General features: G+C 56.5%; 1 protein-coding gene across 13 annotated transcripts in view; it reads right to left on the minus strand.

The window, feature by feature from the left end:
* NOL4L (nucleolar protein 4 like) overlaps window positions 1-26,168 on the minus strand; it is a 131,586-nt gene that overhangs the window by 16,412 nt on the left and 89,006 nt on the right. For 5 of the 13 annotated variants that reach the window (XR_014073822.1, XM_081559623.1, XM_081559625.1 and 2 more), the window contains exon 5: window positions 11,437-11,578. Coding sequence is in view for 10 of the 13 variants with exons in the window: in XM_081559623.1 (XP_081415749.1) it covers window positions 11,437-11,578 (142 nt within the window). In the remaining 3 variants the exon portion in view is untranslated. Of the gene's footprint in view, window positions 1-11,436; window positions 11,579-11,875; window positions 12,361-19,989; window positions 20,219-21,146; window positions 21,341-26,168 lie in introns of those variants that run through there. The other 8 variants (XR_014073823.1, XM_081559630.1, XM_081559628.1 and 5 more) reach the window with 6 other exon arrangements.

A 26,168-nucleotide genomic window follows, 5' to 3' on the forward strand; every position in this document is an offset into this window, starting at 1 on the left:
TCAGGGGGCAAGTGCAGAAGCCCCCTAAGGCCAGCAGGGCTCAGGAGCTGCTGGGGGTGAAGTGTTATCAGTCAATGCCCCCCGCCTCGCCAACCCTGGCAGTGGCTATGATCCAGCTGCAGCCCTTGGACTGAGTTCAAACCCCCAAACTGAAGCCAAACCCTCCCCAGGCCTCCTGCTGGGCCCTCCTGGCAGCCACCTCCCCCACCCCGTCCCCAGATGTCGCCCCATCCAGCTGTGCCCTGGCCTTGGCACTTACTGTCCCCTCTTCTCAGGACACTCCGTGTTCCTTCCCACTGGATCCAGGGCTTTGCTGAAAGGTCATCTTCTCCGTATGACCTCCCTGCCCCCACTCTGACACACTGACTCCTTTACCCAGTTTTCCAGAGTATTTATCACCTTCTCACATGTTCTGTCTGTGGTCTGTGCCCAGCCCCCCTTGTCAGCTGTCCAAGGTGGTTCCTGTCTCTCCAGAAACCACAGCCCTCTCCCTCTAGTGAGGGCATCCCACGTCTCCCAAGGGTGAGCCTATGCCCCAGGCCTGGCTGGTCAGCACAGTCCATCATAGTGATCCGCAATGGGCCCACGGAAGTAAGTCCAGGGGTTTCTGCGGAAACAAAGAAATACTCTTCCATCAGCCCAGGGGTTGCAGAGCTCACTCAGCAGGGAGGACCAGCAGGGCTGACAGGCCGGCACAGACCAATCCCCCCAAAATCCACCCGTGCCTAAAGCCAAAGAAAGCCCTAGACTTCTGGTTACAGGACTCAATGATTTCCTTAACTGTGAAAGCTGGCTGGAGGCAGGTCGCATCATGTGGGCCTGGTCTGGACTCTGAGTAACCCACGGTCCTGCCCCTGGGAGGGCCCAAAGGAATGGAGCCCCCCCCCGCCCCGCCCCTCCCCGGCTCTCTCCTCATCGTGGCCCACCCTAACCCCAGGAGGGGCCAGCAGCAGGGCCCACCTCCAGCATCCTGGCACAGCCCCGGCCCAGAGACCTGCCTCTCACTGTCTGGGGAAAGAACAGGGAGAAACATCAGCATTGCAGGCTGGGGCAAGCGGGGTTCCAATCCACTCGCAACTCTTGCCTCCCCGCCAGCCCTCTCCAAAAACAACGTGATTTAAGGGAGACACAGTCATGGATCCAAACCCGTGCCTGAAGGAGCGGGGCTGGGGTAACAGGTGCAGGGCTTTGCTGCCTTCTGACCTTGGGCACAGCCCGCCTCCCTAGCTCCTCTTATCTGCAGTCTAGGGAGTTGCCGCTGACGCCCTCTTGGGCTCTGACATTTTATGACCCTGTGAAAGAACCCAGCTGGCCCCATGGGCACCAGGAGTGATGGAGTTGGGCCTTCTGGGGTGCAGGCCTCCAGGCACATGACACGGAGCTGGAAGTGACCCTTTTGTCTCCACCTGGTCCTGATCTGTGTGGCTGTGCAGGAGGCCCCTCCAGGGTGGGCACTCCACCCATGGCCAGCCTGCCGGAGCCCAGAATCATGCCAGCAGGGCAAGACAACCCCCAACCTGTGGCTACAGTGACAGGGACAAGTGTGGCGTGGAACACCAGGGAAGCAGAGGGAATGCACCCCTTCTGAGCATTTCCACAAAACCAGGCCTCCTGGGCTCCGGTGAAGGGCAGCTTCCTGGTCTGGGCAGGACACAGGGCCCACCACCTGGGCCCGGAATGCCTCCGGGCAGGGAAGGACTGCGTGCCCATCTATGTAACGTGGGGCAATGTGCTGCTATTCAAATGGGGGAATTAGTGATGAATGGGGGAAATTGTTCCTCCTTCTGTCCAGTCTCCAGAAGGAGACAAAAACCCCTTTTACCTCAGCAAACAATGCCCTTATGTGGGCGCCAGCGCCCCAGAGCCCGCACAAGCCCAGCTCTGTGCGAGCCGCCAATTGCCACACCGGGCTCTGGGGCCACAGCCAGTGGCACCCTCTCCCAGGGGTGACCCTCGCTGCCTCCCAAGGAGGGCTGGGCAAGGGTGCAAAGGTCTGCTGACCCATGGTCCCAGGGCGTACATACATATGGCCCCATGGGTTCCGGGTGCTGGCAGCCTGGTATGGCCAGAGGCGTGGCAAGGCAGGCAGCACCTCCCTTCTCTGCCAGCTTCCAGGCAGGGGAGAGAAGGGAGCATCAATAATTCACAAACACCAGAGACGAGCTGGGGAGGAGGTGGGGAAGCAAGAGTGCTGGAGCTAGCCAGCGGCGGTGGGGACGTGGGGGGTAGGTGGGCGGGCTGGATCTGGAAGAGCCAGTCCCTGCCCCCCCACCCATGTGGCTTCAGGCTGCAGTCTGGGGGCACCGTCTCTGCTCTGAATTTGGGGTGTGCCTTGCCAGGCCTGGTCTCTCCACCTGCTCTGACAAAGGCCAGCGGCTGGGCCGTGTTTACATGATGCATAGTTCCCTGGAGCACCAGGCTCCTGGCAGGCTACCCTGCTCTTCCTCCCGGAAGGAAGGGGGAGGGCCCTGGGGTCAAATGGGGGACACTGAGGAGTTGGGTGAGATGGTGTCACTAGGACTCCCCCATCCTGGGTGGTGGGAACACATTGGGCACCTGCCCCACAGTTTGGCCTTCTGACCCCCACTGCTCCCTAGCTGCCCCTCGTGAATGCCACCCTGGTCCATCCCTGTGGTTCCAAAGGCCTGGCCCAGTCCTGCTCTCCATCTGGCCTCCATTCTTGCCCCCTAAACCCCACCCAGCACCTCTATTCCACAGCATCCATCTTCCTCATCAACCTTTTATGACTCATTCCTTAAGCTGGTGTCAACACCCGAGGCCCTCAGAGTCCAGAGTGGCGCTGTCCAACAGACACTTAATGTGAGCCACATAAGGAACTATTAATTTTCTAGTAGCCACATTAAAAAAATGTAAAAAGAAAATAAAACAGGTGGAGTAAATTTTAATAATCTATTTTATTTAACCCAATATAGCCCAAATATTATCTTTTCAACATGTAATATTATGTTAAATTTGAAATATTTTACATCCTTTTTCATACAAAGTCTTTGAAACTCTGTGTGTATTTTACACACATGGTATATACCTCAGTTTGCATGAGCCCTTTTCAATAGTGGTCTGTGACTCCCACATTAGGGCACACCCCGATTTTTGTGATGTTCCCCCTAACCTGAAATCACTTCTCTCGGTGCAGGGACCCTGGAATCTCAGTCCTTAGAGAGGTGTCCAAGTTGCAGATGAGAGTTGGGGTCTTGGGGCAGGTGGCCTGAGCAAGGTTGGCAGTGGGGACTGGGGCCGGGGGCCGCCTTCAGTGGGGGCGGGCGCCAAGTATGTGGCAGGCGCCGGGCAGACTCATTGTGCCTGCTTTGCACCCCACCTCCCCCAGAACAGACATCAGGAAGGCCAAAGGACCCCAGGGGGAGGTCCCCACCATCACACAGTGTGAACAGAAGGGCACAGACGGGCCCCAGTGTGGCCTGATGCCCCGAAGCACCCCCTCACCCAGCGCTCTTTCTTCTCTTGGCCTTGACTTGCCCAACTGTACTATAGGACAGCCCTCCACCCCCACCTCTGTACCACTTACTGCAGGTCCCTTCCCAGTAAATACTGGCCAAGTGCACCCCAGGGGGAACCACTCTCTGTATGGAGTGCCTAGGTCTATGTCTTCCCAGGCCCAAGTTTCCCTGGCCCCACCTGCAAGGACAAGCACGCGCAGTGAGAACTCAATACCGATTCTGTGTGCTAAGCTCTAGCTGAGAGCAGCTCCCTGTACCCCTCGCCCCAACCCCACAACAAATGATGTGTTCTGAGAGCAAACTGAACGACTTCGGACAACTGTGTGTGAAGGAGTCACAGGGCCCTGGCCCCGGAGCCTGCGTGCTTGTGTGCAGGCCTTCCGCCAGCCTGCCCAGAAGTCAGTCTGGGTTCGGTGCATCCCAGTCCTTAGGTCAGAGTGACGACGTCGACGCAGCCCTGGTTACTTCCTGGTTTCCGGGAACGTCACCCTTGGACAGGCTTGGGTGGTGATGCCTCTGGGCACACCCCTTCCCTGGCCTCCTCTCCAGTACAGCCGGCCTGCCTCCACAGAGGGTCAGTGGGCAGCTGGGTCTCCATGGGTCCTGGGCTGGGGAGGGGGGCAGGGCTCTGACACTCCCATGGCTGAGCAGACCTAGGCGAATCTTCCAGGTGTCTGAGGGATCTCTCTTTCTCTTTCTTAGCAGGTGAACTTCATTCGCCCCTATGGGCCTGGAGTTTGTCCTGTCCTCATCAGGCGTCTGGGGGGCTGTGAGGGCCTAAGACCCTGGCAGACTGCATAAGGCCGGGGCTGTGCGGGCCTGGCCGGCTCCAGGGATAAAGGGATCTCTCGGTGCTGTCTCCCAGCCTCCCTTACCCTGTGGCGGCCAGAGGCCAGGACAGCTCAGCATTGTCTGAGCCGCCTGCAGCCCAGCTGATGATGGACACTTTCCTGTGACCCAGGACTGGCGGGGCAGCCCACAGCCAATCCCCAGAAGGGATCAGGTCCTGGTTCTCTGCTCCTGGCAGGGGAGGGTAAACGGCAGGAGGCCACTGCCACCACCTCTCCATCACCTCTCCATCCGGTGTGTGGACATTTTGAGCCTTGAATAGGAGCTATGAGCTATTAATCTAGAAGGAGCAAGGAAGTGACCAGTAGCCAGAGAATGAGGCCCAGACACAGCTTCCAGCCTCACCTGAGACAGGCGGGGTCAGGACCAAGACCAGCAGGTGTGGGGGAGGGGAGGCTCAGTTTAAAAGCCCACTGCAGGAAGCCATCCCAGGGAGGCTGGAGCAAAGCGGTCACAGCCTTCCCTACATGTCAACAGTGACCAGGGAGGATGCCCAACCACGACTGTCGGGGCCACTGGCAGCAGGCTGCAGCAGGCCATGAAGTTTGGGGCCCCTGCTGGGGTGGGCACCACGGGCAGAGAACATGTGAAGTGGATGAAGCTCAGGGGCAAATGTGGGTGACTGCCTCTGAGTCTGTCTGGCCTGGCCCTGACTCCACTCACAGGACAGCCTCTTGCCTGTTCCCTCAAACGAGCAGCTCCCACCCCTGGCTGGGAACACTCCTGGGCAGCCTGAGTGCCCACAGTGGCTGGCATCCAGGGGGTAAGCTGCTGCCCAGGTGCCTTCTCCTTGGACAGCAGTGCTAACTTGCAGCCGCCAGCGTGGGAGCTTGGGACGGGTCTGGGTGTGCAGATTCCAGGAGATCTGCAGGGTCCTGGGAGACGTAAGGTGCCCCCACAAGTCCTGGCACATGTGGGTGGGGAGTGGGATGGGAACTCAGGAGATGCTAGGGTAAGCTGTGAGCGCCCAGGTAGTGAGCTTGTAAAGAGAGCTGTGGTCAGAACCCCATAGGGCTTAGTGGGCAGACGGGATCGAGAAAGACCTGGACAGATGAGGAGACAGGATTGGACCAGGTGAGGCAGCGAAGGGTCCAGAGGATGGGGAAGTGAGGAGGACCACTCAGTCTTTCAAGGGAGCCCCTCACCCACCTCCAGCCCCTCAGCCTGTGAGTGCCAGCTAGCCATGGCCTCCCGCCTCTGGCTCTTCATCAGGAACCCCTGTACCAGCCCCATCCAACCCAGCCTTCCCCATCCACACATGGTCCGGTCTTCACCAGCCATGCAGTGAGAGGGAGTGATTGGCTGCACAGCAAGGTAGGAGCAGAGGCAGATCCGAGTCTGGGCTGGGGCAGCGTGTCTGGGGTTGGGGCACACTCTCCGCTCAGACCCGCCCGGTGGACACCAGGGAGGCGCGCAAGACAGGGAGAGAGGCCCCTGGCCGGCATGGACAGGAGAGGCAGCATCGCCATAAATACGGGGCCCTGGGCAAGCGAGTCACACACCTGCCCCCCCAGTGACCGCCCCCGCTGCCCAGTTTGCATTTCTGGGTAATGGAGGGCCCCATCCAAGGGCAGCAAGAGCCAGGAGGCAGGAAGCCTTGGGCCTCTCACAAAGGGCTCCTGAGACACACCAGGATTAATGGCTGCAGTCACCCAGGGCACACGACAGACAGAAGCCAGGGATCAGAGGTGAGCAACTTGCTTCAGACTGCACTGCAGGACCAGGGCAGGCCAGGACCTGCTCAGGAGAGCCCTGGCAGGGTGGCACGGGTCGCCAGCAGGGAGCCGTGTCAGGTTGAGACCCCGGGCCCAAGAGGCAGCCTCATCTCTCTCGTTACTCCTGGAACCCTCGAATGCCAGCCCCTCAACTGGCTGGGGCCCTCTCTCCCGGCTGAAGCTTGGGGTCACCAGGAGCTTCTGGAGACACGTGACCCAGGAAACCCCCTATCCTGGCATTCAGCATCTTCCTCTCCTCCCAGCCTCCTCCTGACATGCTGCCCAAGCTTCCTAGGCTGCTATACACTTGTCTGAACATCACACTGTGGCCTTCTCCAAGGCGCCTCTGCTGGTCCCCCAGCTCTGCCACGGGCTTCTTAACAGCTGTTTGCTGGGCACCTGCTCTAAGCCAAGGGCTGGGGATAAAGCCCAGAAGAGAACACTTGGCCCTGAGGCTACTCCATGCTGCACGGTTTGTGATAACGAGAAACAGAGGCTAGAACACCCTTCCCCACGAGTGGTCCAGACTCAGGCTCTGGGGTCAGAGACACCCTTGTGGTCACATGGGGTCTGGCCAAGTCACCTCCCCCTCTGTAGGAAAGGCCTAGTCACAGCTCTGAGCTCACAGCCAACTGCCACCAGCACAGAGGTGAGCAAAGAGTGGGCTCAGGAATGGGGCTTCCAATCACCGGGATAATTGAACACCTTTAAAAACGCAGTATCAGTGCAGGGGAGAGGCGAAGACAACTTCTAGGGGAAAAAAAGGCGACTCCAGCACTACGTGATCCCTCTTCCTTTTTTTTTTTAAATAAAGAAAATAAGACTGATTACATACACAGAAAAGACAAAGAAGAATATGCCCCAAACACTGATAATTTTGATGGCTTTTTTTTTTTGCTCCTGTTTTTTTTCTATTTTCTACAGTGAATGTAATAGATGTGAAAAGACATGTTTTTTCAGAGACACATCTCCTGCCCTCAGACAGCTTACAACCTGGCAGGGGTCCCCTGTTCTGAGTGCCTGCCCCTCTCCTGCCTCCTGGCTCTTCCAAGAGGAAGGGACAAAGCCAGGAAGGGGTTATCAGCCTCCTGGGCCACAGGGCTCAGTATTCACGTGACAGACCCAGTGGAGAGTCCTGAAAGAACCAAGGGCTTAAGCCAGGACACTCAGTGCCTCGGTCCTGACGTGGTGATGGGCCCTGGAGGGGAGGCTCCAGACATCCAGTGTGCAGGCAGGAAATGTTGGCACCATGTCCCCAGGCGGAGGCAAGCTGAGGTCCACTGGGTCCCAGAGGCCTGAGACTGGAAGGGCCTCTCATCTGACAGGCACTAACAAGAGGCCCCCAGCAGCCCCGCAGCTCCTACCCAGCACCCCCACCCCCCACCCCGACCCCTGCCACAACCCTGCAGGAAGAAAGAAGCAGGACCCTTGGTTCTGCCCTGGCGCTGACTTCCTGTCTGCCCGGGAGGTGAGTAATGTCCGCTCCCCACCCCCCGCATCCCTTCTGGGGGCCAGGCTTCACATTTTCCGCTCAGGAAGGGGCAGAGCGAGAGGCCTGATGAAGCACATCAAGGGGAAATGGAAGAAGGAGAAGGCCCTGGCCTGGCCACACCTCTGATGTCCAGGGATGCTGGCTCACCTGCCCAGCCTGCACCCCTGTTCACTTACTCATTTAACAGACACTCCCCCACCTGCTCTGTGCCAGGCGCTGTGCTGGGCACCAGAGAACTGGCTCTCAGAGTGCTTACTCAGGATCTGAGGAAGAGATGGCCATCAAACACATCATCCCACTGATGGGGCATAACTACACACAGATGTGCTGTTCAGTCCTAAGTAACGCCCGACCATAGCGTCTCTGGACACGGTCTCAACAGCAGGCTTTTTGCAACTGTCCTCCTCTCTACCTCCTAAAATGCAGCTCCTGGGTCAGAGTGCTTTTCCAGGCACCTATGATGAGACCAGGGTTCTGTTCGGACTCCGAAGAAAGTCCAAACCCTCAGCTAGTGCTTAGTGCCTGTCTGGGGGGACCTGGCTATACATGGACTGGAGGCTGTGGTGAGAACAACCTGGATCACTCAGCCCAAGAAGGCAGTGCTCTGATTTTCCAGGGGGCAGCCTCCTCTGGTCCCCAGACTCCCATGCCCATCTTCAGCGGAACCTCACACATGGCCTCAGTGCCTGCCAAAGAGGAAAGAGGAGGGGAGCAGCCTTGGCATCCCCCAACTCTGGCCAGATGGCCCCAGTTCTCTCACTGATCAGCAGTTCCCTCCCGAGCTGGGGTGAGAGCCATGTGCTCACCCACAGTAGCTCCGCCCTGATGAGGAAGTACTTTGGGGTTCCCCAGCCAAGCACCCCTGCTGTGATGTCAATAAGCTGGGAATGGGGTCCATAAAAGAGCCCTGTGATGTGAGGCCTCATGGGTGGTAGCAGGCTTGGGGATGAAAGCACCACCAAGCACTCTCCCACTCCCGGTGAACCACAGACAAGCCCCCGGGAGTGAGAACTGGCCTGATTCATTCCTGGCCTCCGCCGGCCACGGGATCTGCCCCGCCGAGGCCCAGCCTCCATCTGCCTCAGTTAAAATTTGAAAAAGGAGGAGGTGGAGGAGGTGGTGGAAGAGAAGGGCCCCGACACATCCACCAACAGGTGTGAACCTGTGCAAACTGCCTGGTTTTTCGAAATGCTCTGGGCTGCACTCCTGGCCAGCAGGGGTGGGATGCTCCCTGACACAGTCTTGGGAGCCCCCACATTTTCTGGCTAAAAGAAAAAGACCCAGGTGCTCAGGCTGGGAAGGAGGGCGGAAATCCTCAGGAACAAAGAACCTGACTTGGCCCCAACAGGAGCCGACCTCTATCCCCTCTGGCTGGGGAGGGGGGGGTGGGCGGCACTCAATAAATGCTCGTTCCTTTACTCGTTTGGGCAACAGATATTCAGCAGGCCCCTATAATGCGCCAGGCATGCAACCAGAGTCACCAGGGACAGAGCAGAGAGCAGGATCCACGTGGTCCACCCCTTACAGAGCTCACAATGAGGGCCTCAGACACACAGGGCCGAGGGCCAGAGACTGAGCATCAAGCTGCCCTGGGGGTTGGTGTGTGCTGGAGAAGCCTCTGGATCAAGGCACAGGAGCAGGGAGTGGAGACCTGGAGACCATGGAGGGTTGTGGCTGGATTCAGACAGAGCCCCTGCCTGGCCTGTCCTTGCCCAATCCTTCCTTAACAACAGGGGACAGGAGAACACCCTGAGGACCCTGATAGTTTCCTACCAACTCACTGATGAGAGCGGGTTCCCAGTTCACATCTGCACTGCAGGCACCTTCAAAGAGGGGGCTGGCTGCATGCCTCCGTGGGGGCTGGGGGGGCTGGCCAAGGACTCTAGGCCGGGTCTGTGCCCAGCCCAAACCCCTTGGGAGCCCACCGGTCTGGACAGTCATGGCGGTCACCACCAGAACTAGGACCAGAAGGGCAGCAGAGATGACCAGGTCAGCTGGTCTCTCTGGGCCTGCGACCCTCTGCGCTGGGTGTGGGTTGGCCTCTGGCCGGCACATCAACCCACAGCCTCCAGACACAGGCTCTGATGAAATAATTAAATTGATGGTATCATGGTCAACACCATCCTCCCTGTCTCCAGCTCTGGCTGCCCGCCCTGATAAACACCCTCGTCCTGTCAGCAGGCCAGTCGGCCTAGGCCCCAGCACCCACAGCCAGGAGGGACCTGGGAAGCTGGGGGCGGGGGAGGACATGTGTGAAGACACTCGGCTTGGCTCTCCCACCTGGTTCCTCTGGGACCAGCTGTGGGGACACACTGATCCCATTAGCCCTGCTGAGGAAGCCCTGTGACCCTGCCCCCCTGCCCTGGACCTGATGCTGGATGCCCCAGATCACCAGATCTCCCTGGAAAGTGTCTCTGACAGACATGAGTCCCCCAAAAGATGGCTGTAAGCAATAACAGCATAAGAATTTTTGAGGATGAGCTAGGGGACTATGGCTGCCGTTCAGTCCTACTACTCAGGGCTTTCTATAAATAAATGCTCCGGATCCTCCTTGTGAAGGTACTGTCGACAGCCTTGGGCTGAGCTTTGCTGGTGTGGCCCTTGGGTGTGGCCCTCAATCAGCTCAGATGAGGCAGGAGGTCAGCTGCTGGGCACATCTCACCCCAGGGCCCCCCCCACCCCAGCACGCTGTACCCCACCCCAGCCCCCCCACCCGTGGGAACGCTGGAAGGCGGTGCTGGTCTGGAAGGCAGCACAAGGGGGTCGTGCTGAACTCCCGAGGCGTCAAGGGACAAAAGCCCTTTCTTTCGCAGCAGCCTTGCACCCCATTCCTCACAGAACCACACCCAGGGCTTCCCAGCCCGTGGATGGGCCACCCTGGCTGTCTCCGTGCTGGGTCTCCTCCCAGACAAAGCCAGATTTCAGGCCTGTGAAGGCTGCGGGGAGGCAGGCACGCGGGTTCCGCCATGGAGACGAACTTTGACCCAAACTGCAAGGCTCCTACTCCTTATTTACTCTTTAAGGCTAACCTATTTCGCAGAGTTAACATTACACCCCTTTTTAACCCTGCACCTTCCCTCCCACATTCCAGGCTCCGACCTTCGACCCCTCCTAATTGCAGCTCTACACCCCAGTTCTCTCCAGCTCTTCCCCCACCCATCTCATGTCCTCCCGGAAAATCAGAGCCCAGCCCAGGACACTCTGTCCACAGGTGCCACTGCACACCCACAACCACGTCTAACTGAGGTAGGTCCAGTTTGGGGGGCTCGACGCAAGAGTGCCGGAGTAGACCTCTGGAGTCTGACCCTGACCCCAAGAAGATGCTTCTGTTCCAAGGGAGGCTGGAGGAGGCTGCCAGGCTGGCCCTGGAGGGTGGCGGGGGGCGGCCAGGGCCAGGGCAGATCTGGACAGCTCCTCAGCCGGCCCACCTGAGGGGCTGGGGGCACACAACGGACAAGCACACTCGCTCACCAGGGACAGGCAGGGACACTGTCCCAGAGCCTCACATCCGGGCCACAAAGCCCAACTCCTGTTTTCATGATTGGGTGGCTGAACTGTTCTGGGGCAGGCACACTGTTAACCTTCCCAGACCTGAATCATGATAACTTTGAAATCCACATCCACCAGCCCATGAGTATCAGAGCAGACAAACTGGCAGGACATGGTCAGGCTGTCAATCCCTGAAAGAGCTCTGAGCCATTCACCTTTGGAAGGAACAACTGCTCTCCCTGGAATTAAGGGCTGGGGCAGTGGGGCCATGGAGATACTGAAAATGCTGGGGGTCGCTGTCAGCCAAAGCCTCAGCCACCCCTGGAGGCTCCAGCCCAGAGTCTACCCCCTGGGGATTCCTAGGCTCCCGGCAGGGACACAACCCTTCTCCTGCTGGCCACGAAGGAACACTCACCGTCCTCTTGGCTGTGGAGGTTTTGTGGGCTCCGCATCCTCTCGTCCTGGCTGGGACTCAGGCTGGAGGCCAGGTGTGGGTCAGCTGACATCCATGTGGAGTCGTTCATATCAAAATCTTCACTGCTCACAGAAGTTTCATCCTGATCAGGGACAAAGAAGGTGGGCGTTCAACAGGGACGGGCTCTCTGTAGCCCCTCGGCAGCATACAGGGTGAACCCAAGGGCCCGAAGGTGTTTGGGAGTGTGGCCATAGGGCACCCCCAAACCTTGCAGTGGGGGCGGATTTCTCCCCCTGCCCCCCACCCCCCATGGAAGTGGCTGGGGCTCTGGTCCCTGTCAGAAGCTGAAGCTGGGGCTGAGGGCCGGCACTGGCTGTAATTGAAGACAATTACGAGGTCTCGCATCCTGTAGGGGCGGGTGGCAGGGCCTGGCTCTTACCCCTGTGAGCCAAGGTTGAAGCAGGCGCCATAAACAAGGGCCACTGCTCCCCACTCCCTGCCCACAGCCTTGGGAGGAGGGTTCACTCCACGTAGGGCCAGGCGGGCAGACGTGGGCAGCAGGACACGTCGGGCACCGCCGAGGCCAGGCTGACGGCCCCCACCACGCTGGCCGCCCAACTCCCATGGAGCATGCATGGAATTCCTTTCTCCCACTCCCCCAGCCCAGAGGACATTTCTGTCTTCCTCCTTCCTAACCTTTGCTGTGCTTCAAAGATATGCTCTTGGGCGGCTTCCAGAGCTGAAAAGGCCAGCCCCAGAAGTATAGCGAAGGAAGGGGGTGGGGCAGGCAAGGGTTTGGATCAGACCGCAAAGGGGGTTCGGCTCAAGGGCCTGGGGGGCCGCCAGGGCCTTCCAAACAGCCGTAGGGCCTGCAGGCGAGGACCACGCCTGCCTCCTCTCCCCTTGCTGGCTTCAGTGAGCCCTGGGCCAGGCATCCGGGAACCCCCGGGGCGGGGCCCCTTCCACCCAGCCCTCCAGTGGGAAGGGACCCCACCTCCTTCTGGCCCAGCCTCTTTCAGGAGCAGCAGCTAGCAACTGTGTTTGGGAGCTGGCTGTAAAACGCAAGAAAGATGACCCAGCAGCTCCCACACCCTGGAGTACTGGCTTTGCCCCCTCCCCTCCCCCGTCCGACGAGATACAATGGCCTCTGTGGGCCCCCAGTAAGGACCTCTGGCAGAGCACCACCACCCCCAAAGCCTCCCTCCAGGGGCCCCTCACAGAGGTCTCTTTTACAGCAAGCAAACACACTCGGGTTTGAACTTTCTTCGGCTGTTGTCCGAGGCAGACACATCTGCTCTGCAAGTGCTAGGGAACCAGTGGGTGCTCCTCCACGCCCTCCCCCACCAGCCTGGCTGGCAGGGAGTTTCCTGGAATTTACAGCTTCTGGGCAGCACAGAGGAGTGGGTACCCTCTGTGGGTGAATCAGGAGGATGCCAGCTCTGCTCAGCTCAGGGGTCCCCACGCCGCTCACAAAGAGCCTCGGGGCACGGGGACCACGTGTGCCCTAGGGGCCCACCCCCCCCACACACGCAGCCACCCTGCCTCCCTCCCACAGGCTCCCTGCTCCTCATACACAAGAACGCACCCCCCAGCCGTCCCTGGGTGAAAGCCCGCTCGCTCACCCTCACTCAGACTGCATTCTCACACCTGGAAGGACACACGCATGTTCAAAGGGTTCTCTCTGCAAAAAGGGCAACACGACTCTCCCTGCGCTAACTGGGCAGGGACAGGAGGGTGAGGGGCGGTGAGCAGCTGGGGAGAAGGACCCTCAGAGGGGTAGGGTCATCTAGGTTCTGGGAGCCAGGAACTGGGCCATCCTCGTGTGGGCTTTTGGCTCCTTCCTAGCTGTCCCAGGGTCACTGGACCCTGAAGTCCCGGCTGAAGCAGGAAGGCCTTCTCCTGGCTCTTATGGAAACACTTGTGGCTTAAAGGACCAAGTAGTCTATTAACATCTGGAAGCACCACCCACTCAAAATGCTCCGTCCATTCAACAAGTTATTTAACGAACATCTATGTGAAAGTCGCTCAGTTGTGTCTGACTCTTTGCAACCCCATGGAATTCTCCAGGCCAGAATACTGAAGTGGGTAGCCGTTCCCTTCTCCAGGGGATCTTCCCAACTCAGGGATTGAACCCAGGTCTCATGCATTTAGATGCTGGAAAATTTACCTGTGGACAAGTCATAGCCTTCCTGGTGTTCACTGTGGAGAGGGACAACGGGGGAGAGAGACCATCAGCAGAAAAACTCATAATATTGGGAGTGTTAGGGCAACACAATAAAGAATAAAGCAGGACAAGAGGGGTGAGGGACCTGCAGGACTGACTGTGTTTGCCAGAGTGGCCAAGAAGGGCCTCGCCAGTCAGGAACAATCAAAGCAGAGGCTTGCAGAAGTGAGGGAGGTTGTGACAAGCAGTGGGGAGTGCCCCTTGGACTGGCACACGCTGGAGGGTTCCAGCAGGCAGTCAGGAAGCCACTGTAACTAGGAGATGGGTGAGCTGCGTGGGCAGTGAAGCCATTCGGGGGTGTCTCCTCCTAAGGAGCACATCATCCCAGGTGGGCATCTTCCACTCAGAGAAAGGAATTTCACTAAACACACAGGTTTTCTTCATCAAGGAGCAAGGAAAAGTCAGAACCACTGGGTGCAGTGCTGAACCCCACTCTAGCCCCACTCGGCCACAGTTTAAAATAACAACGATGGAAGCCATGGTTTATCAGTTTCCAAGTGCATCACAGGCCCACTGGGTGCACGCAGTTATCAGCTCCATTCTACAGATGAGGAAGCTGAGGCTCCAAGGGGTGAAGGCACTCGCCCAAGGTCATGACCTAACAAGTGTCAGGGCCAGAGTCCTGAAGGCCCAGACGCTCGCTTCCTTCCCAGCCCCTCACCTGGAATGCCCACGGGGCTGTGGCACCTCAGAACCCAAACTCCAAACGCACGTCCCCCTTCTGCATCAAGTCCAGCTCAGGCTCCATCACACCTCGCCTCACACCGCCTGCCTGTCTGTACCATCAGCCCGGCAGTTGGGCAGCAGAGAACTCAGCTGCAGCAGCCAGCACGGTGGCTCTCTGCCCTCTCTCCCCCCAGACAGTCTTAAGTCCTTCCAAGAGTGGGGAGCGGGCTCTATGCTCTCTGGACAAAGCCAGTGAGACCAGTCAAATTGGCTGAGTTGCCTGGCATGACACTGGGGTTTAACGAGGATGCGGCATCAGCCTGACAAGCGGGGGCTTGGTCCTGTTACACACGGTTCCTGAATGGAGACCATATGAAACCTGGACCCTGGCTGGCAGGCGGGTGGCAGCATGCTGCCGTGTGGCATTCCCTGCCTGCAGCTGCCAGGCGCCCCCATGCAGAGCCTCGGGTTTCTCTGGCTCAGATCACTTAACTGTCCGCCCAAATGGCCCCCCTCCATGTCTCCCTGCCTGGACAGGCCAAACTGGGCAGAGGTGGGCTACATTTTACACTGAATTGCCATCACCCAATAAGGAAGAGCACCCAGTGCCCATCCATGAGGGGCTCTGAGACAAGGGTTGTCTGAGCTTTCCTTGTCCAATAGGAACAGCAGGCGCCCGATTCAGGCCTCTCTCCAGATCTGGTACCCGCCCCCTCCTTGGACCTGCCTTAGCTGCCCCAGGGCTCGTGAGACTGAACCCAAGCAGTCTGTGCTCAGCACCCACATCACAGTCCACCACTCCCAGCGGCCACCTCACCGCACTTCCTCCTTTCAGTCGAAAGAACCAGATTCCTTAACAACAAAGCGTCTCAGGATGAGACCCAAAGGAAATTCACGGGAGATGAAGCTATATTTACACCCACACCTGGACCACTCTTATCAATGAATAGATGCGCACTGATGGACCACCTACTATGTGCTGGTGCTGTGTTAGGGGTGCTGAGACTACAGCAGGGCTCCTTCCCTCCAGGGCCCTGTTATTTAGGGAAGAACAGAGAAAACTTTTGACCCACGTGTAAGCACTGAAGGAGAAGGGGGCTGGGGAATACCCTCTCTCCAGTTATCCACTGACTATCAAGCTCTCCCCAGTGAGTGTGCCCACAGCCCCCAGCGTTTTGCCACATGAATCCCTGTTCTGTGAGTGATGGTTCTATTTAAGCTTTTGACACACTGACACAGAAATTTTGTTTAATTAATTTATTTTTATTTGGCCTTAGTTGTGGTCTTAGTTGTGGCATGCTGGATCTTTAGCTGTGCCATGTGGGATCTAGTTCCTCCACCAGGAATGAAACCCTGGCCCCCTGCACTGGGAATGCAGTGTCTTAACCACTGGGCCACCAGGGAAGTTCCCGATACAGTAAATTTTTAAGTAAGAAATCAAATTTATGATGCCTAACTTAAAAAACACACCAAACTATAAGTTCCAATCAAAATCAACTTCCACACCCTCACTTCGAGCAGACCTGCTGAGAGAAGGCTGCCCAAGCCCCCTTTGCCATCCATCTGCTATAGCAGAGCCCCCTGCAGACTGTCACCTCACTGGCTCACACCAGGCCCAGGCTTAAGGAGCAGGCCAGTGACACAGGTAATTACCAGCACACAATTCAGAGCCCGTCAGCGATGAGCAGAGTGGGACATAGCTGGGTCTGAGGGACCTGCAGGAGGTGATGGTGAGGGTTACGGAGAGCAGGCCCAGAGGTCACAAGTGGGGCACTCTGGAATCTCAAGGAAACTCGGTCTACTAATTTCTCTTTCTGTAAACAAACTTCATTGAAACTTTCATTAAAAAATGAAGCAGTGTGTACAATCCATTACTTCCGGGGCCCCTTTCCCTAGACCCCGCTTGACTCCTGGCTCTGGCTTCAGACACCCTGCAGGCTGCAGCCTTGCCCACCTGTTGACAAAAGGTCATCATTTATCTGGCGCCAAAGGACCTGAGCCACTTGTGGGGTCACAGGGTGATTGGGTCAACTGTCCTTCTGGAAAGGGAACTCAAGAGCTGGGTGGGGGGGGCGGCAGGAAGACAGCAGCCAAGGCTGCTCCTGGGACACACCCCAGTCTGGGAGCCCTGACTCTGGGCAGGAGGAGAGGAGCCAATCAGACCCTCCCTGCTCTTATCTGCAGTCCAGAATTCATGGGCAGGTTCAGTTTCTCTCCACCCAGGTTCTGAGGCCCTTCTTCCTCTGCAGGCAAACTAGCACCAACCGCTGCCCAGCCCAGGAGGAGGAGAAAATGGGAGACCAGAGGGGAAATGGTGGAAACGCGCCTGTATCCATGGCGTGTAACCAGGGGCAGGTGCTATCAGTAACCTGATTATTTTACAACTGGGGTCAATTTCTCAGGAACTGGGTTCCTGGTGCCTCTGAAGTTGAGCCATTTGCATCCTCCAGGACAGGGATCCTGGGGTGTGCCTCACACAACATTTTCCAGGCCTCTCCTCAGAGCTGTAACTCTATCTCTACTGCTTGCTTTGAGGGAGAAAGAGAGAAGGATTTGCTGCGAATTTAGTGCCGTTGTAAGCAGTAAGCCCTGACCAGGAGCCTTGGGTGTGTGTGTTTCAGAGGAGGGGTGGGAGGCAGGAATGGGCCAGGCAGAAAACAGACCCTTTCTCTGTCCAGCCCCTTGGGGTGGGTTTGATGAGAGGCTGAAGCTCTTGCAGAAAACAGACCCTTTCTCTGTCCAGCCCCTTGGGGTGGGTTTGATGAGAGGCTGAAGCTCTTGCCAGGAAGACCACCAGGCTCAAGACAGCTGCCCTGGCACCGGCTCTACGCCAAACCAGCAGACACCAGCGTGGACAAAGTGAGCACCTCCTTCTGGAACACCTGCAGGCCCCTCCCAGGCCCTGGAAATTCTTCAGCGGGAGGCAATTCTGCTGCCGGTCTCCATGTCAGCGAGCATTACACACACAGCCTTCTGAGCATGCCAAGGAGGTACTGAACCGCATTTGACCCCAACTTAACCACTTCAGCTCATCAGATGGCTTATTAATGGAAGACGAACACCCCACCACCACCACCGCAGGATCCAAAGCAACAAGGGTTCCAAATCCCGGTTGGGAAGGAACAGCACAAATAACATCTTAGGGTGGTCTGAGCCACAGCTCCTGGGGGCTAGGGAGTCCCAAGGCTGCAGCTCATGCTCTCATCCCAAGCTCACCTGGCCACCAAGGGTGGACGCCAGGATCCTGGGGACACTCCACTCAATTCCACTCCTTCCTGCCAGCAAACTTCCTCTGCTTCCTAGCCATACAAGCTCTTCTGGGAAACATGAAGTGGGGAGGGCTGACACAGCCAATCACCTACCACATTTTAGGTTTTCCTCTCTCGCACACACACACGCGCACACATGCACGCGCACACATGCACACACGCACAGGGTTTGTCAGAGACGTCTGCATCTGCACAGGGATGCTCTGTTGTCTTTGCTGTCATGGGTGCCTGGATGCTGGGGTGAGCATTTTCAACACCTTCCTACTAGTGTATTGAGTGTAAAACGGGCTTTTGTTTCCCAAGCAAAGGCAACTGGCTGTTTTCCCAGCACTCCTCACCACGAGGGCCTCATTGATACCCTAGACCCTGCCGTGAACAGGGGTCTCTTTAAAAGGGAGGCTGGAGAGATGAGCTTCAGCAGACAGGGTTCTTCCAGCAGAAAAGAGGGCTCGAGAGAAACCACTTTGCACTAATCCCCTGCAGGAGTTTCCTTCCAAGAAAAGGACCCAGACAAAAAAAAAAAGTTCTTGAGCAACTCAGGGCCAGTGTGGCTCCACATGGCCCCAGGGTGACTCAGGCCACATAAGTTCCCCCAGATCAGCCTTTCCAGCTGGGAGGAAGGCCCCGGGTGCTTGGTTTCCTGCTGTTCCTCAGGATGGTGCTGAATGGGGTGTTGGCACCCAGCCATGGTGCAGTGGATGTAAGAGGGGGGTGGTGCTGTCTCCAACCCCCACTCTCCAAAAGAAGCCCACCTTGAGATGGGATTGAATTAAGCTTGATAGTATTCACCTACGAATTTAGGCCATAATGGGTTTCCAATGTAGGGGTAATTCACTACTTCCCGGCTAAACCATCTCTGGGGCTTGGGCCCTATATGGGTCGTTCCCCCAGAACAATCAGAAGCCCAGAAGCTAGGGGCAGGCAAGAAGGGGCCCCTGCTCATGACTCTCTCTGGAGGAATTGTGAGAGCCCCACAACCCTCTCCCTGGTAGGACAGGGGCCCAGGCTGGGGTTTCCAGCTCATTCTGGGATAAGTAGGGCTTTATCTCAAGGGAGAATCTATTTCAAGCCACAATCCTTCTCAGAAAGAGGAGGAAATCACAGAGTCCAAACACCATTTCAGGTGAAATCAGGAGGTTATTAATCTCCCCTCAGAGCGGACAGAAAGAAAAATCAATGTTTTAGAGGGGGGATAAAGGTTCCATTTGAATTAATGGGTTTGTGGCTTCTCCATTGATCCGGGCCTCTTCACACTTTCTTTTTGTGCTTTTGTGCTCTTGGGGAGGAGGGAGGAAGAAGGGAATGGGGAGGAAGGGGGTGGGCCTCCCGATAAGGAAAAGGACGGTCTAACCTTAACCTTTCTCCAGGAATAATGCTAATTAGCAAGGCTTAATGAGAACTTCCCCCAGGAAGCGCGGCCCGCTAGGGGCCACTGGACTCAGGCAAACACTGCTCCAGGTGGGAGTAGGGGGTGGGGGTCACTTCTGAATCGGAGCGGCTGGAATAAAAACGCGAACTGCACTCCCCCCACCCCCGCCGCCCGAAAAAGTGTCCAGCCTCGGAGAAGCGGAGAGCGGCGGACGGAGGTGTAAATCCAACTTAACCCGGGCGCGCGCCCAGGCTCTGGCCAGCTGCCCCCGACCCATGCGCCCCGGTCCGTAAGGAATGCCCCTAAGACAGGGGCCGCCGACACCCCTAGCTTCTGCTCCGATCCTCCACTTGACAGGGGCACCAGTCTGGTCCAGGGAGGGGCGGGGGTCTGCTGAAGTGGGCTCAACTCTGCAAACCCCGTCTCAACTCCCCGCGCCGAGGCAGGGAGCCCCTCCCTGCCACTCAACGCTTCCCGTCCTCACATCTCCAAACAGTCCACTTCCCTTCTCGCTACGGCCTCGGCGGCGGCCACTCGAGCCCGGCCCCCACCCCGCCGCCTGCGAATGCCTGCCTCCCCGGGACGCGGTGCCGAGCCCGCTGCAAACCGTGCGGCCGCCGCACAATACCGCGGCACGGCGCACACAATCACCGCCCCCCAGGACCGGCGGCGCGCACGGCCCGGGAGTGGGGTGCGCCCGGTAGCCCCCCGCACTCGGGGCCGGGAGCCCCTCTCGAGAGCCCCGCGGCCCCGGGAGTGCAGGCTTCACCGCCCCCACCCCACTCGGTCCCACTCCTCCGCCCCCCTGCCCGAGCCCACTCCGCCCAGGGCGCAGCCGCTTCCGCGCGCCCCCCTCCTCAGCCGCGGCGCAGGAAGCTCCCCCGCGTCCCCCTCCCCGGAACCCCCCCAGTCTCCCGCCCCCCTAACCGCAGCTCAACGGCCGGCGGCAGCGGCGGGAGAAGGGGGGCGGCGGCCCGGGGGCCCGGAAACGGCCCGATCGCGGGGATCTGGGCCGGACTCCGTACCTGGGCGGGAGGCGAGGCGGAGACGGGCGGTCGGGCTCGGCGAGTGAGCGGGGCGGGCGGCGGTGACAGCCCTCCAGCTCCAGCTGCTGCTGCTGCCGCCGCGGCCGCCGGGGAGAGGGGCTGGCACCGCCGCGGCGCGTCACTGCCCGGCCCGGGGGCGGGGGTGGCCGGGGGGAGGGCCCAGGCGAGCGGCGGCGGCGGCGGCGGCGGCGCCGCGGCCGGGAGGGAGGAAGGGGGAGGGGGGCACCGGGCACGGGGAGGCGGGGGAGGGGGGCGGGACCCGGCACGGGGCGGGGGCCGGGGGGAGGGGAACGCACGGAGGGCTGACGCTGGGGGAGTAGGAGGAGCAGCCGGAGGAGGTGGGGGGGGCGGGCGGGAGGAGTGGGCCCGGGCGGGGGGAGGGGGAGAGAGGAGCAGGAGGCACCGGGAGAGAGGAGAAAGGAGGGAGGGGAGGGGGGAGGAGGAAGGAGAGGGTGCTGGGCCAGGTAGGGGGAGGGAGGAGGGCGCGCTGGACGCGCCGCCGAGCGCTCCCGGGGGTGAGCGCCCTTAAGGGGGAAGCGCTTGGAGGAAGATTCTTGCGGGGGACGGAGCCCGGGAAAGAAGGCGGTGGGGTCTGTGCCCGCCCCTTGCTCCCGGAGGACCCAGTCTTCGAGTCCAGGGTGAGGGTTGGCGGGGGTGGGGGGGCGCGCGGTCGGCTATCCGCGTTCAGGCCAGACGAGGAGAGACTTGACCCAAAGAAAGTGACTCAGGCACCTTTAGGAACTCTCGGCACCCTGGGCCTTCGGGCAGCCCTCGAACCCTACGCGTCCCTGGGTTCCCAGGGGACGCGGGTCCTCGCTGGGCGGGGCTGCTGGGCCAGAGGGCTGGGCCCCCCGGCGTTCAAAGCGAGCCCCAGGTCTGGGAAAGACAGGCACGTGGTCGGCTCTGTGCTGCGCAACCCCCCCCCCCAGCCTCTGGGCCCCCACATTTCCTCGATCAAGTTCAAGCTCGGGCTCCTCGGCGTTGCTGCCTACTCGCTGCCCCCTCCCATCCCCCTCCTCTATTCCGCACCATCTCGCTTCTTCACTCTTCCTTTGTCTCTTTCCCACCACTTAGTTTCCACCCTCTCCTGCTCCCCTTCCCTACTGGCGGGCGCCTCGGAGTCCGGCTGCGCTCACCTGTGCGACCCAAACATTTCCACCATCTCCAGCGCCCGCCGCCAGCCTGCTCCCGGGTCCGTCCCCGCTTCCCCCCCGCCGGTCATTGTGCTCCCCTAAACCACACAGCGCGGGCTCCTGAAGACGCGCAGGATACAGTTGTAAAGTAACAGAATAACATCAAGAATGCTGCTCCATCCCAGACCCGGGAGCGCGCGGTCCAGACACAGCATCGCAGTAGGGGGAAGACCCGCGCGGATCAGAGATGTGGTGCCGCGCGCAGACGATCCTTGTCCACCTTGGGTGCAGGAGAAGACCGCACCGGTCGTCGCGGGGGTGTGGGACCCCGGACCTCTGAGCAGCCTCAGACTCAGCCTGGAACATAGCGCGCTCGTACCCCAACAGCAGAATTAGACCCCCCAAAGCAGGATTAGATCCCGACAGAGAGGACGGGTCCGGGACAGACTCCCCCTCCCCAAATCCACACCCTCCAACAGGTCAGCCTTCAGAAAAACCCTGTGTTTTAACGGGGTTGGAGAGCTGCCCTCGTGGAATTCTGTGAGGAAATGGCAAAAAAAAAAAAAAAAACCCACCAGTAACGATCCTATCTCCTGATTCCTCTGGCCGCATCCAAAGAGGAAGGGCAATTTCTACTGACTTTACGCTACAATTCATTCACAGGGAAACCAGCGAAGAAGAGAAAACGAGACAGCCAGCGGGATTGTTTGCAATTTTGAAACAGACTGCCTTTAACCCTCCAACTTTTTTTTTTTTCTGTAAAAAGCCTTTTTCTTTCTTCCACTGAAAGCTTTGCATTGTGAAAAATCCGAGGTAAACAAGGCTCCCTCTACAGGTACGAGTTGGAAATACAATATCACAGGTTCAGGGCTCAGAATTCACCCATTAGAAAAATAAAAAGATGACAACACATCGAATTAACAGCGCACAGACTTCCTTCTGCACACGGTAAAGATTTCACTGTCAATATAAGACCCACATTTTATTTTTAAAAGAGGCTCTAAGCATGTTACTCATTAGCACCTTTCATCCCTAAAACCAAATGTGTTTTCAAACCAGTTCTCTCTTCCCTCTTTTCTCCATGAGGTCTTTACGTCCCCTCCTCTGTGGTGGGAGACAGTTTGGAAACTTCACTGCCTGAACGTCCACACACCGATAATGATTTTTAGAATTAACTAGTGGCCATGACTCTTGAATTCATACATGGAAATGTGGCTGTTTCCAACACAGGAACTGCCCTTCCTCACTCTGCAAATGACATAATTCAAGCCCAGGATTTCCCATCTCTTCCCCCCACATTTCTGGAGACCTTTGACTTCTCCTGGCCTGAGTCACGATTTCACAGCAATGGTGGACATCTGGGCTCGAAATATAAACCCAGATCCAACTGGTGTTCAAAGGAGGAATTGAACCCAGATAACCCACCTCTTCTCTGACAAATAAGAGAGCTAGTGCCGCCCAGAAGGGCAGAGCAGTGATTTTCTCTAGGCATGAAATATGAACTCATTTACCATCCCTGAGATAAAACAGCCCCAGCCCCACTCGACCCACAGGAAGTGGCTGGGGGCCCTGGAGAAGCCTGGCTGTTCAGCAGCACTGTGAATTAGGGGAGTTTTCCTGTGTGCTGAAGCCTGCAGAAATCTCCTGGCTCTCTAATTCCTGCAGGAGCTGCCTACTCCTTGAGTAACCTTGTGTAGGTTGTTTTCAGCGTCTTTGCGCATCTCCTTAAAGTGGCCACAGCATGGGACTCAACGAGGAATGGCATGACCTAGTTTCTTGACCACTAATTCTCCCAGTGATGTGTCTCTTCTTCCAGCCCCAGTCTGGTGAGAGACCACAACAGAGAAAGGCTACTCTCGTCTGCTTAAGGGTGCAGTGCTGCGTTCACGTCCCCTCCAGGCTCTACATACAGTGGGTGCCTTTGTAAATGGCGGCATTTGCTCTGTGGAGCTTCTTAAGCAGCAAACCCCTCCAGGCAGACTCCCATATGAAATGAGCATGCTCCAGGAGCAGGGACCTGACCATGGGAACCGGTGGTTCGTGATTAGGAATAACGGGATCTTATCGTGACCAGAGTAGATACTATTCAAGCATCTCAGTGCATTCAAAAATGCTTTTCCCTGCAAATTACTTATAATGATAAAAGACACATATATCTGCACCATGGCAAGGCTGGCAGACACTCCCCAACTAAGTGATCAAATGAGCAGACCCCGAAGTGGAGCCCCCCTGAAACGATGTGCTCACCTCCTGAAGGGATGCAGCGAGAACACAGCATCACCTGTGTTGAGTTCTCCCCATGTCAAGTCCTCCCAGGCAAAATGCTTAACCTGAATCTGATCATGAAGAGATAACCCGACAAGAAATACTGAAAGACTCTCCACAAGTGTCCCAGATTCCTCAAAGATTCATTGTCATCAGGCTGACAGTTCTCAATCACAAGACTAAAGAGAAATAACAACGGAATGTGAAGTTTGTTGACTCCTGGTTGGATCCTGGAGACACGGGATGAGGTGGTGATGGGGTGAAGGAGAAGCAGAGGATGACGGGGTGGGGGTGGAGGGCACACAGGGGGGACAAGGTGGGCTCTGGGCTGAGTGGTCAAGGAAGCCCCTCTCAGTTTGAGAAAGCCCACATGGGCCCTGACCCTGCGATGGTGGAAGCTGACACCTGGGTGAAGACTTGGGGGCACAGTCTTGCAGGTAGAGGAAAACAGCTGGTGCATAGGCCCTGAGGTGGGAAGGGACTTGGTAAGAGCAAAGGGGAGGTTGGGAGGAGGGGAGGGGGAGAGAGCACTCAGAGGGCACCCAGCACTCAGAGCCTTGGTCACTACCGTGAGGTATGGGACTTTTATTCTAAGAGTGAGAAAGTCATGCAGTCTAAATTATGAGGAGATCAGAGGAGATTAGATTATATCTTATGTATCAGGAGTGGTTTTGGGGTGACCATGAAGGAGGTGGACTAGAAAGAGTTTAGTCAAATGGCTAAACAAGTGTGACACCAAACAAGTGTTCTGGGGCACTGGTTTCCTCATCTACAAAGTGGATAATAAAATAGTGTTTTTAATGTATTTGACACCAAAATTTCCCCTTTGACATTAGAAACTGCCAGCCTCCCAGCTGTCCCCAGATGAGCCTCCCCTCCAAGTATCACACCTGGGTCCCCTGGCACAATGGATAGGGCAATGGAATTGAGGGTCTATGACTTCTGAGCTTAGGTCATAAAATACAAGCTTGCTCCTTCCCCCAGAGGGAGTACTGGTTAAGTAGTAGCTTTTATCGGCAGCATCAGAGGCTACTTTTCACAGTGCTGCTCAGCACCCTCTTCACAGATGCTGTTGTACCAGTTTCCTCAGCCGCCAGTGGCACCTGGCAGTTCTCATTTCACTACACACTTGTCAGCGCTTGGTACTAGCAACCTCTTTCATCTTTGCCAATCTGAGAAGTGAAGAATAGTGTCTCTCTTTGCCCTCCATTTGGGAATGGGAGCCTATATTGATGCATATTGTGTGTTTACTGGTCACATGTAATTCTTTTTTTTAAACAAGCTATTCATATTCTTTGCCCTTTACTGGGTTGTGGTCTTTTATTTTTTGTAAGAACTGTTTAGAAAGGAAGGATATTAATCTTTTGTTATAAAATTTGCAAATATGTTTTCCTTTTGTTATCTTTATTTTGTTTACAATGTGATTTTTTGCCATATGAAAATTTTACATTTTTATATCATCCAGTTAGTTTTTTTCCCCTTAGGGCTTTAGGATTTCAGGTCAAAACAAAGGTTTTTTTTTTTTTTCCACTCTAAGATTATAAATGTATTTCACCCATATTTTCTTCTAGAGCATTTATAGCTTCATTAGAGTTAAATCTTTATTCTATCTGTAATTTATCTCCATATAAGAAGTGAGGGAAACTGAGAAAATCATAATTCAAAAAGGCCCATGTACCCCAACGTTCATTGCAGCACTATTTATAATAGCCAGGACATGAAAGAAACCTTGATGTCCACTGACAGATGAATGGATAAAAAGAAGATGTAGTACACATACATAATAGAATATTACTCAGCCATAAAAAGGAACAAAATTGAGTAATATGTAGTGATGTGGATGAACCTAGAGTCTGTCACACACAGTGAAGTAAGTCAGAAAGAGAAAAATATCATATATTAATGCATATATGTGCAATCTAGAAAAGTGGTATAGGTGAATCTACTTGCAGGGCAGGAATAGAGACACAAACGTGGGGAATGGACTTGTGGACACAGCAGGGGCAAAGGAGGGTGAGACGAATTGAGAGAGTAGTATTGATATACGAACACTACCGTGTATAAAATAGATAGCTAGTGGAAAGCTGCTGAATAGCACAGGGAACTCAACTCAGTGCTCTCTGATGACCTAGAGAAGTGAGATTGGGGAGGGGGAGGGAGTATACATATAGCTGACGTTGTTGGTTGTTGTATAGCAGAAACTAACACAACATTGTAAAGCAATTATATTCCAATTTAAAAATAAAGAAGTATGGCGAAGCTCTAGCTTATTCTGTTTTTTAATGGCCATCCAAATTGTCCCAATACCATCTTTTAAATAACTCATCTTCACCCACTGACTGGAAGCACCATGTTTATAGAATGCTAATTTCCCATTATTTTGGGAATTGCCTGTTCTATTGATCTGTCTATTCCTGTCTCAACAGCATAGCTCTGGAATATATTTTAATATCTGGTAGAACCAGCACTCACCTCTACGCCCACCATGAACTGTCCCTGCCCCAGCATAACAGAGAGAATTAATCCCTTCCCACAGCAGACGGTGCTCTAGGTGCAGCACAGTTTTGACACAGGGGAGGTGTTTCTGATTAAGGGGCTGTTAGCGGGTGGTTCCTGGGTAGCTCAAACGAATTTGCCTGCAATGTGGGAGACCTGGATTCAATCCCTGGGTCAGGAAGATCCCCTGGAGAAGAGCATGGCAACCCACTCCAGTATTCTTGCCTGGAGAATCCCATGGACAGAGGAGTCTGATGGGCTCTA

The sequence above is a fragment of the Giraffa tippelskirchi genome, chromosome 13 (assembly GCF_054371585.1).
Source record: "Giraffa tippelskirchi isolate mGirTip1 chromosome 13, T2T-mGirTip1v1.2.pri, whole genome shotgun sequence".
In the NCBI taxonomy this organism is placed as follows: Eukaryota; Metazoa; Chordata; class Mammalia; order Artiodactyla; family Giraffidae; genus Giraffa; species Giraffa tippelskirchi.